At 36.7% G+C, this 16,762-nt stretch overlaps 1 protein-coding gene across 1 annotated transcript in view; it reads right to left on the bottom strand.

Annotated features, from left to right (window-relative positions):
• Positions 1-10,135, bottom strand: part of TEX11 (testis expressed 11) — a 150,658-nt gene extending 140,523 nt beyond the window's left edge. Inside the window, exon 1 of the mRNA XM_081223067.1 lies at positions 9,978-10,135. Within this exon, the coding sequence (XP_081079193.1) occupies positions 9,978-10,001 (24 nt within the window). The 5' untranslated portion in view covers positions 10,002-10,135. The remainder of the gene's footprint in view (positions 1-9,977) is intronic.
• Between the last annotated feature and the right edge of the window lie 6,627 nt (positions 10,136-16,762).

Below are 16,762 nucleotides of genomic sequence, written 5' to 3'. Positions count from 1 at the left end.
AAGATAAAATAGTGGAAATACCTACCACAGAGCAGAATAAAGAAAAAATAATGAAAAGAATTGAGGACAGTCTTAGAGACTTCTGGGACAACATTAAACGTACAAACATTTGAATTATACGGGTCCCAGAAGAAGAAGAGAAAAAGAAAGGGAGTGAGAAAATATTTGAAAAGACTACAGTTGAAAACTTCACTAATATGAGAAAGGAAAGAGTCAACCAAGTTCCGAAAGCACAGAAATCCCATACATGATAAATCCAAGGAGAAATACGTCAAGACAAATATTAATCAAACTATCAAAAATTAAATACAAGGAAAATATATTAAAAGCAGCAAGGGAAAAGCAACAAATAATATACAAGGGAATCCCCATAAGGAAAACAGCTGATATTTCAGCAGAAACTCTGCAAGCCAGAAGGGAGTGGCAGGACATATTTAAAGTGATGAGAGGGAAAAACCTACAACCAAGATTACTCTACCCAGCAAGGATCTCATTCAGATGTGATGGAGAAATTGAAACACTAACAGACAAAGCAAAAGTTAAGAGAATTCAGCACCACCAAACCAGCTTTACAACAAATCCTAAAGGCAGGAAACACAAGAGAAGGAAAAGACTTACAAAAACAAACCCAAAACAATTAAGAAAATGGTAATAGGAACATACATATCAATAATTACCTTAAATGTAAATGGATCAAATGCTCCAACCAAAGCACATAGACTGGCTGAATGGATAAAAAACAAGGCCTGTATATATGCTGTCTACAAGTGACTTACTTCAGACCTAGGGACACATGAAGACTGAAAGTGAGGGGATGGAAAAAGATATTCCAGGCAAATGGAAAGCAAAAGAAAGCTGGAGTAGCAATTCTCATATCAGACAAAATAGACTTTAAAACAAAGACTATTAGAAGAGACAAAGAAGGACACTACATAATGATGAAGGGATCAATCCAAGAAGAAGATATAACAATTGTAAATATTTATGCACCCAACATAGGAGCATCTCAATACATAAGGCAAATGCTAACAGCCAAAAAAGGAGAAATAGACAGTAACACAGTAATCGTAGGGGACATTAACACCCCACTTTCACCAATGAATAGATCATCCAAAATGAAAAAAATATGGCAACACAAACTTTAAATGACACATTAAACAAAATGGACTTAATTGATATTTATAGGACATTCCATCCAAAAACAACAGAATACACTTTCTTCTCAAGTGCCCATGGAACATTCTCCAGGATAGATCACATCTTGGGTCACAAATCAAGCCTTGGTAAATTCAAAAAAATGAAATTGTATCAAGTATCTTTCCCGATCACAAAGCAATGAAACTAGATATCAATTACAGTAAAAAAAAATCTGTAGAAAATACAAACACATGGAGGCTAAACAATACACTACTAAATAACCAAGAGATCACTGAATAAATCAAAGAGGAAATCAGAAAATACCTAGAAACAAATGACAATGAAAACACGACTTCCCAAAACCTATGGGATGCAGCAAAAGCAGTTCTAAGAGGGAAGTTTATAGCAATACAATCCTACCACAAGAAACAAGAAACATCTCAAATAAACAACCTAACCTTACACCTAAAGCAATTACAGAAAGAAGAACAAAAAAAAACCCAAAGTTAGTAGAAGGAAAGAAATCATAAAGATCACATCAGAAAGAAATGAAAAAGAAATGAAGGACACTATAGCACAGATCAATAAAACTAAAAGCTGGTTCTTTAAGAACATAAACAAAATTGATAAATCATTTGGCAGACTCATGAAGAAAAAAAGGGAGAAGACTCAAATCAGTAGAATTAGAAATGAAAAAGGAGAAGTAACAACTGACACTGCAGAAATACAAAGGATCATGAGAGATTATTACAAGCAACAATATGCCAATAAAATGGAAAACCTGGAAGAAATGGACAAATTCTCAGAAATGCACAACCTTCCGAGACTGAACCAGGAAGAAACAGAAAATATGAACAGACCAATCAGAAGCACTGAAATTGAAACTGTGATTAAAAATCTTCCAGCAAACAAAAGCCCAGGACTAGATGGCTTCACAGGTGAATTCTATCAAACATTTAGAGAAGAGCTAACACCTATCCTTCTCAAACTCTTCCAAAAAATTGCAGAAGGAGGAACACTCCCAAATTCATTCTATGAGGCCAATATCACTCTGATACCAAAACCAGACAAAGAGGTCATTAGGAAAACTACAGGACAATATCACTGATGAACATAGATGCAAAAATCCTCAACGAAATACTAGCAAACAGAATCCAACAGCACATTAAAAGGATCATACACCATGATCAAGTGGGGTTTATCCCAGGAATGCAAGGATTCTTCAGTATATAGAAATCAATCAATGTGATACACCATATTAATAAAGTGAAGGACAAATCCATATGATCATCTCAATAGATGCAGAAAAAGATTTTGACAAAATTCAACACCAATTTATGATAAAAACTCTCCAGAAAGTAGGCATAGAGGGAACCTACCGGAACATAATAAAGGCAATATGACAAACCCACAACCAACATCATTCTCAGTGGTGAAAAACTGAAACCATTTCCTCTAAAATCAGGAACAAGACAAGGATGTCCACTCTCACCACTATTATTCAACACAGCTTTGGAAGTTTTAGCCACAGCAATCAGAGAAGAAAAAGAAATTAAAGGAATCCAAATTGGAAAGAAGAAGTAAAGCTGTCACTGTTTGCAGATGACATGATACTATACATAGAGAATTCTAAAGATGCTACCAGAAAACTACTAGAGCTAATCAATGAATTTGGTAAAGTAGCAGGATACAAAATTAATGCACAGAAATATCTTGCATTTCTATACACTAAGGATGAAAAATCTGCAAGAGTAAATAAGGAAACACTCCCATTTGCCATTGCCATGAAAAGAATAAAACACCTAGGAGCAAACCTAACTAAGGAGACAAAAGACCTGTATGCAGAAAATTATAAGACTGATGAAAGAAATCAAAGATGATACAAACAGATGTAGAGATATACCATGTTTCTGGATTGGAAGAATCAACATTGTGAAAATGACTAATACCCAAAGCAATCTACAGATTCAATGCAATCCCTATCAAACTACCATGGGCATTTTCCACAGAACTAGAAGAAAAAATTTCACAATTTGTTGAAAACACAAAATACTCCAAATAGCCAGAGCAATCTTGAGAAACAAAAATGGAGCTGGAGGAATCAGACTCCCAGACATCAGACTATACTACAAAGCTACAGTGATCAAGACAGTACGGTACTGGCACAAAAACACAAATATAGATCAATGGAACAGGTTAGAAAGCCCAGAGGTAAACCCATGCACATATGGTCACCTTATCTTTGATAAAGGAAGCAAGAATATACAATGGAGAATAGACAGCCTCTTCAGTAAGTGGTGCTTGGAAAACTGGACAGCCACTTGTAAAAGAATGAAATTAGAACACTTCCTAACACCATACAAAAAATAAACTCAAAATGGATAAAGACCTAAATGTAAGGCCAGACACTATAAAACTCTTGGAGGAAAACAAAGGAAGAACACTCTTTGACATAAATCACAGCAAGATCCTTTTTGACCCACCTCCTAGAGAAATGGAAATAAAAAGAAAAATAAACAACTGGGACCTAATGAAACTTAAAAGCATTTGCACAGCAAAGGAAACCATAAGGAAGACGAAAAGACAACCCTCAGAATGGGAGAAAATATTTGCAAATGAGGCAACTGACAAAGGATTAATCTCCAAAATATTCAAGCAGCTCATGTACCTCTGTAACAAAAAAACAAACAACCCAATCCAAAAATGGGCAGAGGACCTAAACAGACATTTCCCCAAAGAAGACATACAGATTGCCAACAAACGCATGAAAGGATGCTCAACATCACTAATCATTAGAGAAATGCAAATCAAAACTACAATGAGATATCACCTCACACTGGTCAGAATCGCCATCATCAAAAAATCTAGAAACAGTAAATGCTGGAGTGGGTGTGGATAAAAGGGAGCCCTCTTGCACTGTTGGTGGGAATGTAAATTGATACAGCCACTATGGAGAACCTTATGGAGATTCCTTAAAAAACTAAAAATGGAACTACCACATGACCTAGCAATCCCATTCCTGGGCATATACCGTGAGAAAACCATAATTCAAAAAGAGTCATGTACCGAAATATTCATTGCAGCTCTATTTACAATAGCCAGGACGTGGAAGCAACCTAAGTGTCCACTGACAGATGAATGGATAAAGAAGATGTAGCATATATATATATATATACAATGGAATATTACTCAGCCATAAAAAGAAACGAAATTGAGTTATTTGTGTGAGGTGGATGGACCCAGAGACTGTCATACAGAATGAAGTAAGTCAGAAACAGAAAAACTAATACCATATGCTAACACATATATATGGAATATAAAAAAATGGTTCTGATGAATCTAACGGCAGGACAGGAATAAATATGCAGACACAGGAATGGACTTGAGGACACAGAGAAAGGGAAGGGTAAGCTGGGACGAAGTGAGAGAGTAGCACTGACATATACACACTACCAAATGTAAAATAAATAGCTAGTGGGAAGCAGCTACATCGCACAGGGAGATCAGCTGTGTGCTTTGTGACCACCTAGAGGGGTGGGAGGGAGATGCAAGAGGGAGCGGATATAGTAATATATGTATATGTATAGCTGATTCACTTTGTTATACGGCAGAAACTAACACAACACTGTAAAGCAATTATACTACAATAGTTTTTTTAAGTTTAAAAATAAATACATAAAGATTATGGAGGACCTTAAGTCTAAGGAATTTGGTCTTTATTTACAGGGTGCCACTGAAAATTATTGAGCAAGATACAATAATCAGTTAGATTATTCCAGCAGTCTTAGAGGTAATGAGGGCTTGGACTAGGGTAGTGAGGTAAAGATGGAAGGGGAGACAGCTGGCAAAAATACTGCAGAGGTAGAATTGACCAGATGTGGCACACGACTGAATATAGGGGGAGAAGAAGGAATCCATGAATATAAGATTTCAGTTTTAGATAGCTGTATATACCCAAAGACAGTAGAAAAGTGGATGTGGGCTATGAGAGAGATCAGGGCTAGAGATATAGATTTGCGTATGGAGAGCTGAAGCTAAGAAAACAGTTGATGAATTTCTGAGGGGATAGTGTACAACAGAAATAAAAGAAGGGAGCAGAGAATAAATTCTACAGATGTTTACTGAAAACTTACCATGTACCAAGCATGTTCATGGGTGTTAAGGATAAAATGGAGAATGAGATAAACAGTACCTGCCCTCATCCAACATTTATTTGGGAAAAGAGACTACCAAGAACATAAATAAAAAAGGAACAGTCAGAGCAATAGGATTAAGAGAGTATGTCATACACAGAAAACAAACTAACAATTACCAAAGAGGAAGGGAGGTGGGGGAGGGATAAATTAGGAGTTTGAGATTAGCAGATACAAACTACTATACATAGAACAGATAAAACAACAAGGTCCTACTGTATAATGCAGGGAACTATATTCAATACCTTGTAATAAACCATAATGGAAAAGAATATGATAAAGATATATATATAGAGAGATATATCTGAATCACTTTGCTGTACACCAGAAACTAACAACACAACACTGTAAATCATCTATACTTCAATAAAAAAAAAAGTATGTCATTAGAAGCCAAAGAGAAAGTTTCTAGAAGGAAAAAGTAGTGTTATATTCTCTCATGCTAGAGAGACCAGAGGAAAAAATGGACTGAGGGAAAAAATCATGACTTAATCATTAAAAGGTCACTAGCGGGGCTTCCCTGGTGGTTTAGTGGTCAAGAATCCGCCTGCCAATGCAGGGGACATGGGTTCGAGCCCTGGTCCAGGAAGATCCCACATGCCGTGGAGCAACTAAGCCCGTGCGCCACAACTACTGAGCCTGCGCTCTAGAGCCCGTTAGCCACAACTACTGAAGCCCACATGCCTAGAGCCCGTGCTCCGCAACAAGAGAAGCCACCCCAACGAGAAGCCCGCGCACCGCAATGAAGAGTAGCCCCTGCTCGCCGCAACTAGAGAAAGCCCGTGCTCAGCAACAAAGACCCAATGCAGCCAAAAATAAATACATTTATTTAAAAAAAAAGGTCACTAGTGATATTCAAAAGAGCAGTTTATAGAATCAGATGCAAAAATCATCAAGAGGGAAGTAGGTGGTGAGGCCAAAAACCTTAGAGTCATTCTTGTCTCTTTTTTTCTCTCTTATCCTACATCTGGTTTGTCAGAGAATTCTGTCAGCTTTATTTTCATATTCTATACAGAATCTGACCACTTCTCACCAACCATACTTCCTTCATCCTGGTCCATGCCACCATCATCTCTTGCCCAGATTATTTCAGTGGCCTCCTAACTGGTCTCCCTACTTCCACCCTTGCATCCAGCTCAGTCTATTCAACACAGTGGCCGAGTGATTTTATTAAAATGCAAGTCAGATCTTGACACTCCTGTGCCCCAAACCCTCCCACTGGCTCCCCATCTCACTCAGACTTGATGACACAAATCTTTACAATGAACTACAATGTCTTTCTCACGTGATCTGTTTCCCCACTACTTCCTTGATCACATCTCCTGTTTTCCCTAATACTCCCTCTGCTCCAGCCATACTAGTCTCTTTGCTGTTCCTCAAACACCACATATATGCTCCTACCCCACACACCAGAGCCTTTGCATTTGCTGCTCCCTCTGTCTGGAATGCTCTTTTTAAAGGTATCCTCATAGCCATATCCCTCATTTCCTCAGGTCTGTACTCAAAAACTACCTTCTCACTGAGGCCCCCTCTGGCCACCTTGTCTAGAATTCCAACCCTTCATTCCTCCTCTATAACATTTAATACTACCCTTTCCTACTTAGTTTTCTCTTTAACACTTATCAATATCTAATATAACAGGGTCAGCAAACTATGGCCTTTGGGCTCCATCCAGCCTACCATCTATCAAGCTAAGTTTTACTTTTTTAAAAGGCTGAAAAAAATTAAAAAAAAGGATACTTTATGACACAAAAAATTATATGAAATTCAAATTTCAGTGTTCCTAAATATAAAGTTTTGTTGGAACAAAGCCATGCCAATTTGTTTACATATGGTCTACGCCTACTTTCATGGTACAACAGCAGAGTTGAGTAGCTGCAAGAGAGACTGTATGGTCTAGAAAATCTAAAATATTTACTATGTGGTTCTGTATAGAAAATTTGCTGACCTCTCTAATATACCATAATATTTATCTTTTTATTGTCTGTCTCTCCTAGTAGAATATAAACTCTGTGGGGGTAGGGGGTTTTGTCTATTTGCCTAGGACAGTATTTAACATGTAGTAGACAGTTAATAAATATTTTTTGAATGAATGAATACTAAAAAAAATATAGGCAGTGATTTTAGGTTATAAAGTTTGGTGATGAAAGGAAGGACAAACTATAATTTGGGGAGGATGACAAGGTTGAAGAAAGGTTTTTGAATAAAGAAGGCCTAAAAATAATTGTAGTGACAGGGGAAAGAAACAGTAGAGAGAGAAAGATGAAAGAGTTAGGGTTGAGATTTGTAGGGAAGGTCCCCTGGGAAAGTAACTTCTTTCTCAGAGATAAGGGAGAAGAATGGATAAACAGAGAAGGTGAAGTTCATGTCAGTGGCTACAAGCCCAGGAAATTAGAAGATACGGTTTTCTGCTAAAAGGAAGGATAAGGCATAGGGGCTTAGGGATAAAAAAAATGTTTCGGAATCACCAAGGATTGGTGAGGAGTATGACAGAAAGTCAACAAGAGTCAGTTTTACTTAGTGCTTATATGAAAACTAAGAAATTTTAGCAGATTCAATAAATATGGTTTCACAACATTTCTGAACAGTACTCAAGTAAATCAAGGGAAGGAGTGAAAAAAGCAGACAATAAAAATTAACAAGACTAGGTGGCAATAGCAAAATAGTAAAATATGATGAACTGTGTAACTGTTTCACCTTTCTTCATCTGTCTTAGTGCACAGTAGAGTATTCCTTACATATGGAGGTATCAAATCAATGTCTGCTAAGTTTAAGACAGGAAGGATGAAATGGAGAAATATACTAACAGTAATCAACAAGGCAATCTGGCCTTAAATGATATAATCACAAACTGAGTATACATATTAGGACCTGCCTGATTGCCTGCTCTCTTCTTCTTCCCCTCCTTACTACTAATACCATTTGAACTCCCAATTATAGGTTCAGTCCTACACTAGGCTCTAGGACTAAACTTCACATTAGTTAGAGGAAATTTAAGAAGCAGTGCTTCAAGTCTTAGAAGACTGTATCATCTATTCACTTTGTATTCTTTTTCCAGTAATTGCATCCCAGTCTGGCTCCCTATGCCTGAGCTCCACTCTTAAAAAGAGCCTCATGTTCCTTTCACTTTAGGTTTGGAGCTCAACCTTGCTCTTTCTAGACTATCTACACATACCCCCAGTGATGCAAAGATTTGAGCCCTGCATCTGAGTCCAAATCTCTATGAGTGAAGACCTGTTCCCTGCTGATGTGCTTATGTGATGCCAACTACCTATGTGCCTAACTTATGGAATCTTTCCAATACTTAAATTTCCCCCATTGCCATAATCTTCTGATCTGCCCATTAGGATACCCTGATGCCAGCTGCTTGGCTGAGTCAAAAGGCAACTTGTTAATCTCTGTAACTTCAGAGACTATCACAGTATCTCATACTATGTTCTTTCTATCTTGACTAGGTGATTAGATATCCTTCCTTGGCCTGCAGATGTATCCACCCACCCAGTTGGCATGTCTAGCTCCAGGTCCAGGTCCTTCCCAATCTGCCAGGTTAACATAAATCATAGAGTTACAAAAGCTTTGTGATTACCTTCTTTACAGGTCTGTAAGTAAGCAGTAGGAAACTACCTTTCTGAAATAGGTAACGGTATTCTGAGCAGAAATATAATGAATTAGGTAACAAAATCTATGTGACATCTTCTTCTCAGGTCTTTAAATAAACAGCAGTCAACCATCTTTCTGAAACACTTAAATGCTGGCCTGTGTAGAAATACGATGAATTAAGTAACCTTTCAACTTCTCTTTCAGGACTGTGAATTTATAACAAACAAACTAAGTGGTAAATATTCTTTTGAAATAAAATCTGAAGTATTTATTAAGGTAAACAACCCTTCAAAGTAAACAAATCTTCAAAGAAAATGTCTAAAATTACAACCCTTAATCACATATTTTCCCCTAAATTTGTTATTAAAACTTAAAAAGCAACAAAAACCTTCATATTTTATCTGGATCCATACTTGTACTTCTTGTTTTTCGTCTTACCACAAGACAATACGCCCCACCCCATTATGTGCATACTATATGATAACCAAAGGAAGAAATGTCCCAAATGCTTTGGGGAGCATGAATGGCTCTATCCTCAAGCAAGTTTTATCCCTTTTACCTCTAGAATTTTGTCCTGATAAGAAATCAAATGCTGAACATTTTTTTAGATTGGTTGGAAAGGCAAAAGATAACCCAGAAAGTAAAAGAACAAATTTCATCCAAGTGTTTGCTCTCACTGAATGCTTGACCCAAAAACATGTGTACCTTAAAATTTATTCTGCTTCAAAGGACAATACTGCAGATGGTTAGCAGCAGATAAGTTTGTTCATGAATTGCAATGATATATTACCTTTCAGAACAGGGTGTTAAAAATAAACAGTAAGTAATGAAATTAAGAGTCTCCAAATTTTCTCACCTTTTGGGAAGTTCCATTCATTAATGTTTATAGTGTGCAAGTCAGGAAAATATCAATTTGACTTTGTTCTGTATGAAGTAACTCTCAGACATCCTAACCTAACAGCCAAGAAGTCACACCACTACAACCATCTCTCTGCCATTGCGCATAACAACATTTGCTGCCTTTGAAAAACAGATAAATCAAAGGACCTTGTCAAGTTGTTCCAAATGCATGTAACAAGAAGCCACGTGCCTCTGTAGCTTGGCAACGTCCAGGTACGTTTGATCATGTGCATAAAATCTCAGAGAACAGCAGTACCAGTATAGGGCATCAGCATAATCTTGTACCTAAAGTTTAAAAAGAAATAACAAAATCACAGAGATATCTCTATATTTGACCCTAATTGTTCCAAGTCACCTTTAGAAACAAAAAAAAATGGCACTGCTTACATTTTTAGGCAACCAAAACACAACATCCTCTTTAGTTGAATGCTAAGTGCATTTTACTATCAGCCTTGATCAATATAAAGTTATAAACTGGCAATCAATATTCTCTCCTCTTCCCTCACATTAGAGATTTCACGGAAACCAACAAAATTAAAAGGCAACCTATGAAATCAGAGAAAATATTTGCAGTATTTTTGGGGGGTTAATATCCAAAATATATAAGGAAATACTACAACTCAGTAGCAAAAAATAAAAACAAAAACAAGAACAAAAACAAAACCTGATTAAAAATGGGCAAAGGATCTGGACTGACTTTTCCAAAGAAGACATACAAATGGCCAATAGGTACATGATAAGGTGCTCAACATCACTTATCATCAGGAAAATGCAAATCAAACCACAATGAGATATCACTTCACATCTGCTACAATGGCTAACATCAGAAAGACAAGAGATAACAAATGGTAGTGAGGATGTAGAGAAAAGGGAAACCTTGTACACTGTTGGTGGGAATGTAAACTGGTACAGCCACTATGGAAAACAGTTGGAGGTTTCCCAAGAAATTAAAAATAGAACTACCATACAATCCAGTAATCCCACTTCTCTGTGGGATACCCAAAGAAAATGAAATCATTATCTCAAAGAGATAATTGTACTACCATGTCCATTGCAGCAAGCCAAGGTATGGAAACAACCAAAGTTGTTGTTTACTGATGAATGTGGGTAAAGAAAGTACAGTCTATGTATACAATGGAATATTAGCCTTAAAAAAGAATGAAATCCTGCCATTTGTGACAACATGGATGAACTTGGAGGACATTATGCTAAATTATATAAGCCAGAAAGAGAAAGACAAACACTGCATGGTATCACTTATATGTAGAATCTGAAGTAAAGAAAGAAAAGTCAAACTCATAGAAACACAGAGTAGAATCGTGTTTTCCAGGGGTTTGAGGGTGGGGGAAATGGAGAATGGTTGGTAAAATGGTACAAACTTTCAGTTATAAGATGAAAAAGGTTCGAGGATCTAATATATACATTAGATATATGGTGACTATAGTTGGTAATACTCGATTGTATAACTGAATTTTGCTAAGAGAGCAGAACTTAAATGTTCTCACCAAAAAGAAAAAAGGTGAATATGTGAGGTGATGGACATGTTAAATAAATCATTAGAAACCTTTCACAATGTATATGTATATCAAATCAAATCATCACATTGTACACTTTAATCATAATTTTGTCAATTATACCTCAATAAAGCTGAAAAAATGAAATTTCACATATGGGATGAAGAGTCTGAGAGGGTGGTGAGCCACCCTAGAAAACTCAGAATATGATTTATAAGTTATTAAAACAACAATGATAAAAATTTTAAAAGAGAACACCCATAATTTACCATTCGAATACAGCTCTTCTCATTTTTCCACATTCCATTTTAATTTTACCCTTCTGTATTTTTATATAGTTGTAATCATACCTTATATTACAATTTCATTTTCTATTCTTTCCATTTAACTTCATTTTGTAAATATTAATCTATGTTGCTATGTAGGATAAGAAAATGTAAGATATTTAGTAAATTTCCAGGTTTTTCACTATTTTAATTAAATGCTATGTTTTTGTACAAAAATATTTTCTTACTTTTGAGGCACTTTAAAATTTTCAATGGTAAGAAGCTATTAGGAAAAATCTAATACAAATGACCTGGATAACTTTTTTTAAGATAAGAAAATTAAGATCGCTCGTGCACACCAAGGTAAGGTAGATGAGTCCCCTGTACCCTACCAAGAAACTTCACATTTTTCAATGAAAGACAGGAGCCATTAGTACCTAAAAGGAATAAAACTCACTCCCTACTAGAAACAACAGTGCTGAGGAGGTATAACACTGTCTTTGACTATTTAAAATTAAGATTACATTCTTTGGGCTTCCCTGGTGGCACAGTGGTTGAGAATCTGCCTGCTAATGCAGGGGACACGGGTTCGAGCCCTGGTCTGGGAGGATCCCACATGCCGCGGAGCAACTAGGTCTGTGAGCCACAACTACTGGGCCTGCGCGTCTGGAGCCTGTGCTTCGTAACAAGAGAGGCCACGATAGTGAGAGGCCCATGCAACGCGATGAAGACTGGCCCCCACTTGCCACAACTAGAGAAAGCCCTCGCACAGAAACGAAGACCCAACACAGCAAAAATAAATTAATAAATTACTAAACTCCTACCCCCAACATCTTAAAAAAAAAAAGATTACATTCTTCTACAGTGTTGGAAGTGGGAGTTAAAAAAATTATCCTGCAAGACTGGAAAATGAGAGAAAAAAATATTCAATATGAGAAGGGAATTCTGAAATAATTTTTTACTTGCTCAGTAAAGAAACAGACACCCTCTAAAAGAAAGTAAGAATATATATCATTCTATTTTGCAGCATCTTAATGTATAAAACAAGATGTTTTGATATATGTATACACTGTGAAATGACCACAATTAACATATCCATCCTTCTGCAATGTCTAATCTGATGTTAATACTATGCAGTATATTTTTGATCCTAGACATACTTTTCATCTCTGGAAGTTTGATTTGGGTCTTTTATATGTTCTATGTCTCTACCTAACTTTTTGAATATATGGAATACAATTATAAGAGCTATTTTAATGTCCTCTGTTAATGTTAACTTCTATGTTAGTTTCAACTGTTGCTTCTTTTCTTCATTATAGGTTGTATTTTCCTGCCTGTTTGTATGCTTGGTAATTTATTATCAGATGCCAGATGTTATAAACTTTACCTTGTTGGGTGCTGGATAGTTCTGCATTCTGGTAAATATCCTTGACCTCTACTCTGGCAAGCACTTAAATTCCTTGGGATCAATTTGATCCTTTCAGGTCATACTTTTATGATTTTTCAGGTAGGTCTGGAACAGTGCTCAGTTTACGACTAATTACTCCCCACTACCAAAACAAGACCTTTCTGAATTCTCTACCTAATGCCCCATGAATTAGAAGTTTTCCAGTCTGGCTCGTATGAACAGGTTCTATTCCCAGATCTGTGTGAGTGCCAGGCACTGTTCTAATACTTTTAGATGGGGACTCCTCTGGCTTTAGGTATTTTCATCCCATATTATCTTGATCAGTACTCTGCTAAACACTTGAGAAAGATTCTCTGATTGTTGGAGTTCTCTTTCTTGTTCTGTTCTCCTCTCTGATACTCTGTCCTATGAATTCTAGCTACCTTGGTCTTCCCAGACTCTCAGCTCCAACTCCTCAAATTAGAAAGCCTGCTAGGATCCACTTCAGTTTTTCCTTTTTTTTCTTTTAACATATTTATTGGAGTATAACTGCTTTACAATGGTTATAGTTTCTGCTGTATAACAAAGTGAATCAGCTATATGTAAACATACATCCCCATATGCCCTCCCTCTTGCAACTCTATCCCACCCCTCTCGGTGGTTACATAGCACCGAGCTGATCTCCCCGAGTGATGTAGCTGCTTCCCACTAGCTATCTATTTTACATTTAGTAGTGTATATATGTCAATGCCACTCTCTCACTTCGTCCCAGCTTACCCTTCCCCGTCCCTGTGTCCTCAAGTCCATTCTCTACATCTGTGTCTTTATTCCTGTCCCACCCCTAGGTTCTTCAGAATCATTTTTTTTTTAGATTCCATATATATGTGTTAGCATATGGTATTTGTTTTTCTCCTTCTGACTTACTTCACTCTGTATGACAGACTCCAGGTCCATCCACATCACTACAAATAACTCAATTTCTTTCTTTTTATGGCTAATATTACATTGTATATATGAGCCACATCTTCTTTATCCATTCAACTGTCAGTGGACACTTAGGTTGTTTCCATGTCCTGGCTATTGTAAATAGACCTGCAACGAACATTGTGGTACATGACTCTTTTTGAATTATGGTTTTCTCAGCGTATATGCCCAGGAGTGGGATTGCTGGGTCATATGGTAGTTCCATTTTTAGTTTAAGCAACCTCCATACGGTTCTCCATAGTGGCTTTATCAATTTACACTCCCACCAACAGTGCAAGGGGGTTCCCTTTTCTCCACACCCTCTCCAGCATTTATTGTTTGTAGATATTTTGATGATGGCCATTCTGACCGGTGTGAGGTGATACCTCACTGTAGCTTTCATTGGCATTTCTCTAATGATTAGTGGTGTTGAGCTTGCTTTCATGTGTTTGTCGGCAATCTGTACATCTTCTTTGGAGAAATGTCTATTTAGGTCTTCTGCCCCTTTTTAGATTGGGCTGTTTGTTTTTTTGATATTGAGGTGCATGAGCTACGTGTACATTTTGGAGATTAACCCTTTGTCAGTTGCCTCATTTGCAAATATTTTCTCCCATTCTAAGGGTTGTCTTTTCATCTTGTTTATGGTTTCCTTTGCTGTGCAAAAGCTTTTAAGTTTCATTAGGTCCCATTTGTTTATTTTTGTTCTTATTTCCATTTCTCTAGGAGGTGGGTCAAAAAGGATCTTGCTGTGATTTATGTCATAGTTCACTTCAGTTTCTATTCCTATGCTACAGCCTGGAAACTCAAGGTAGTAAGCTGAACAACTGCAGTGCTCACCTTGTTTATTTCCTATCTACCAGAGATCATTCTCCATTGCCTAATGTCCAGTGTCTTGAAAACCATTTTTTCATGTATTTTGTCTTGCTTTTTTGGACGTAGGGAGAGGGAGCAAGGTGTTATTCAGGCAAGGACATCAACCAGGTCTCTTACATTTTGGTTGGAAGTGGAAATCCACTAAAACAGTACGTCCTTTCTTACACACACAAATGCATATGGATTAGAACGCAATATATAAAATTTTAAGAGTGATTGGATTAAGAATGACTATTCTTTTTAAAAAACTTATCTGTGGTTTCAAATTTTCTACAGTAAACCTGGACTGTTTTGTAAGAAGAAAAAATATTACTACTTTGTTTTGCGTATTTATTATACCACAATGTTTTGAAAAGGTTTTTTTTAAGAGCAGTTTTGGGATCACAGCAAAATTGAGAGGAATGTACAGATATCTGCTAGATACCTCCTGACCCAACACATGTAGAGCCTCCCCCATCATCAACATCCTCTACCAAAATGGTGTATTTGTTACAACTGATGAACTTACATTAGGGTTCACTCTTGGTGTTGTACATTCTATGGGTTTAGACAAATGGATAATGACATGCGTCCATCCTTATAGTATCATTCAAAGTATTTTCACTGCCCTAAAAATCCTCTGTGCTCCATACCTCAATTTTTAAAGGAAATAAAACCCTCTGACTTTCTTGCTCCTCATGTTAAAATAAATTATACTTTCCTATATCTTAATATCAGTGATGTCATTTCCCTAAACTGTAAACTCCCAATGGGGATGAATCACATCTTGGTATCTTTATTTTTAGTTTATTTCTTAAAAAATAAACAAATTACTTTATTTATTTTGGGCTGTGGTGGGTCTTCGTTGCTACATGTGGGCTTTCTCTAGTTGTGGTGAGTGGGGGCTACTCTTCATTGTGGTGCGCGGACTTCTCATTGTGGTGGCTTCTCTTGTTGCAGAGCACGGGCTCTAGGCACATGGGCTCAGTAGTTGTGGCTCACGGGCTCTAGAGTGCAGGCTCAGTAGTTGAGGCTCATGGGCTTAGTTGCTTCCGCGGCATGTGGAATCTTCCTGGACAAGGACTCAAACCCATGTCCCCTACATTGGCAGGCGGATTCTTAACCACTGTGCCACCAGGGAAGTCCACATCTTAGTATTTTTAAATAAATTCTTGTCCAATGCCCATTAAAATTCTACATTACAAATATTTAATAAATAGACAGTACCTAAGCAGAAAGAGATTATTAAAGTACTTGATGCTCTATGATTTTTATAGTGAATACATTGTTTTATTTGTTGGGGTGAAGAAAGAATATAAAGAATGAAAATAGATTATTCCCAAACCTCAAAACTTTTGGTAGCTTTTTTCCATAGAATGTTCTGTAAACAGCGTACTAATTCTTTTGTCAGTTGTCTTCCTGTTTGGTGACCTGAAAAAAAACAAAACCAAGTTCTAAAAACAAGAATCAAGATCTATTACATTAAATAAAGAGCACTAACTGTGCTCTTCAGAACCTATAATCTTTAAGTAATGGCTACAAACACAATCACATTCAGGCAGGTTTTCATCATCAATTTCAGATTTACTAGCAAAATTGATTATGTAATACAATCAGAGTTTGCTAGAATCACTGTAATTCGCCCATCAATCAGTAATAGTTTTCCAGCCTAGTCTCTTTTTAACGTATTTTCTAAGTTCCAAATTTGATCATCATCTGGTGCCTTAATGTTATTATCAATGAACAAACAGCAATGCTAGAAATCATTAATGAGAAGTGTTTATACTATTATGTACTAACTAGATCAGATCAAGTTCCCAAGAAAGGCCAATTATACCTTAAAGCCTTTGTAAAATACTTTAAGACCATGTTTACACATAAACTCTATTACTTTAAATTGTAACTCATGTTTGATTGTTTCTGGTCTAGACATTTACCGGGTTCAAATAC

This window comes from Mesoplodon bidens, assembly GCF_964165515.1.
Source record: "Mesoplodon bidens genome assembly, chromosome: X".
Lineage (NCBI taxonomy): Eukaryota > Metazoa > Chordata > Mammalia > Artiodactyla > Ziphiidae > Mesoplodon > Mesoplodon bidens.
Note: the sequence above shows the minus strand (reverse complement) of the source record. Positions and strands in the feature narration are given on the sequence as shown.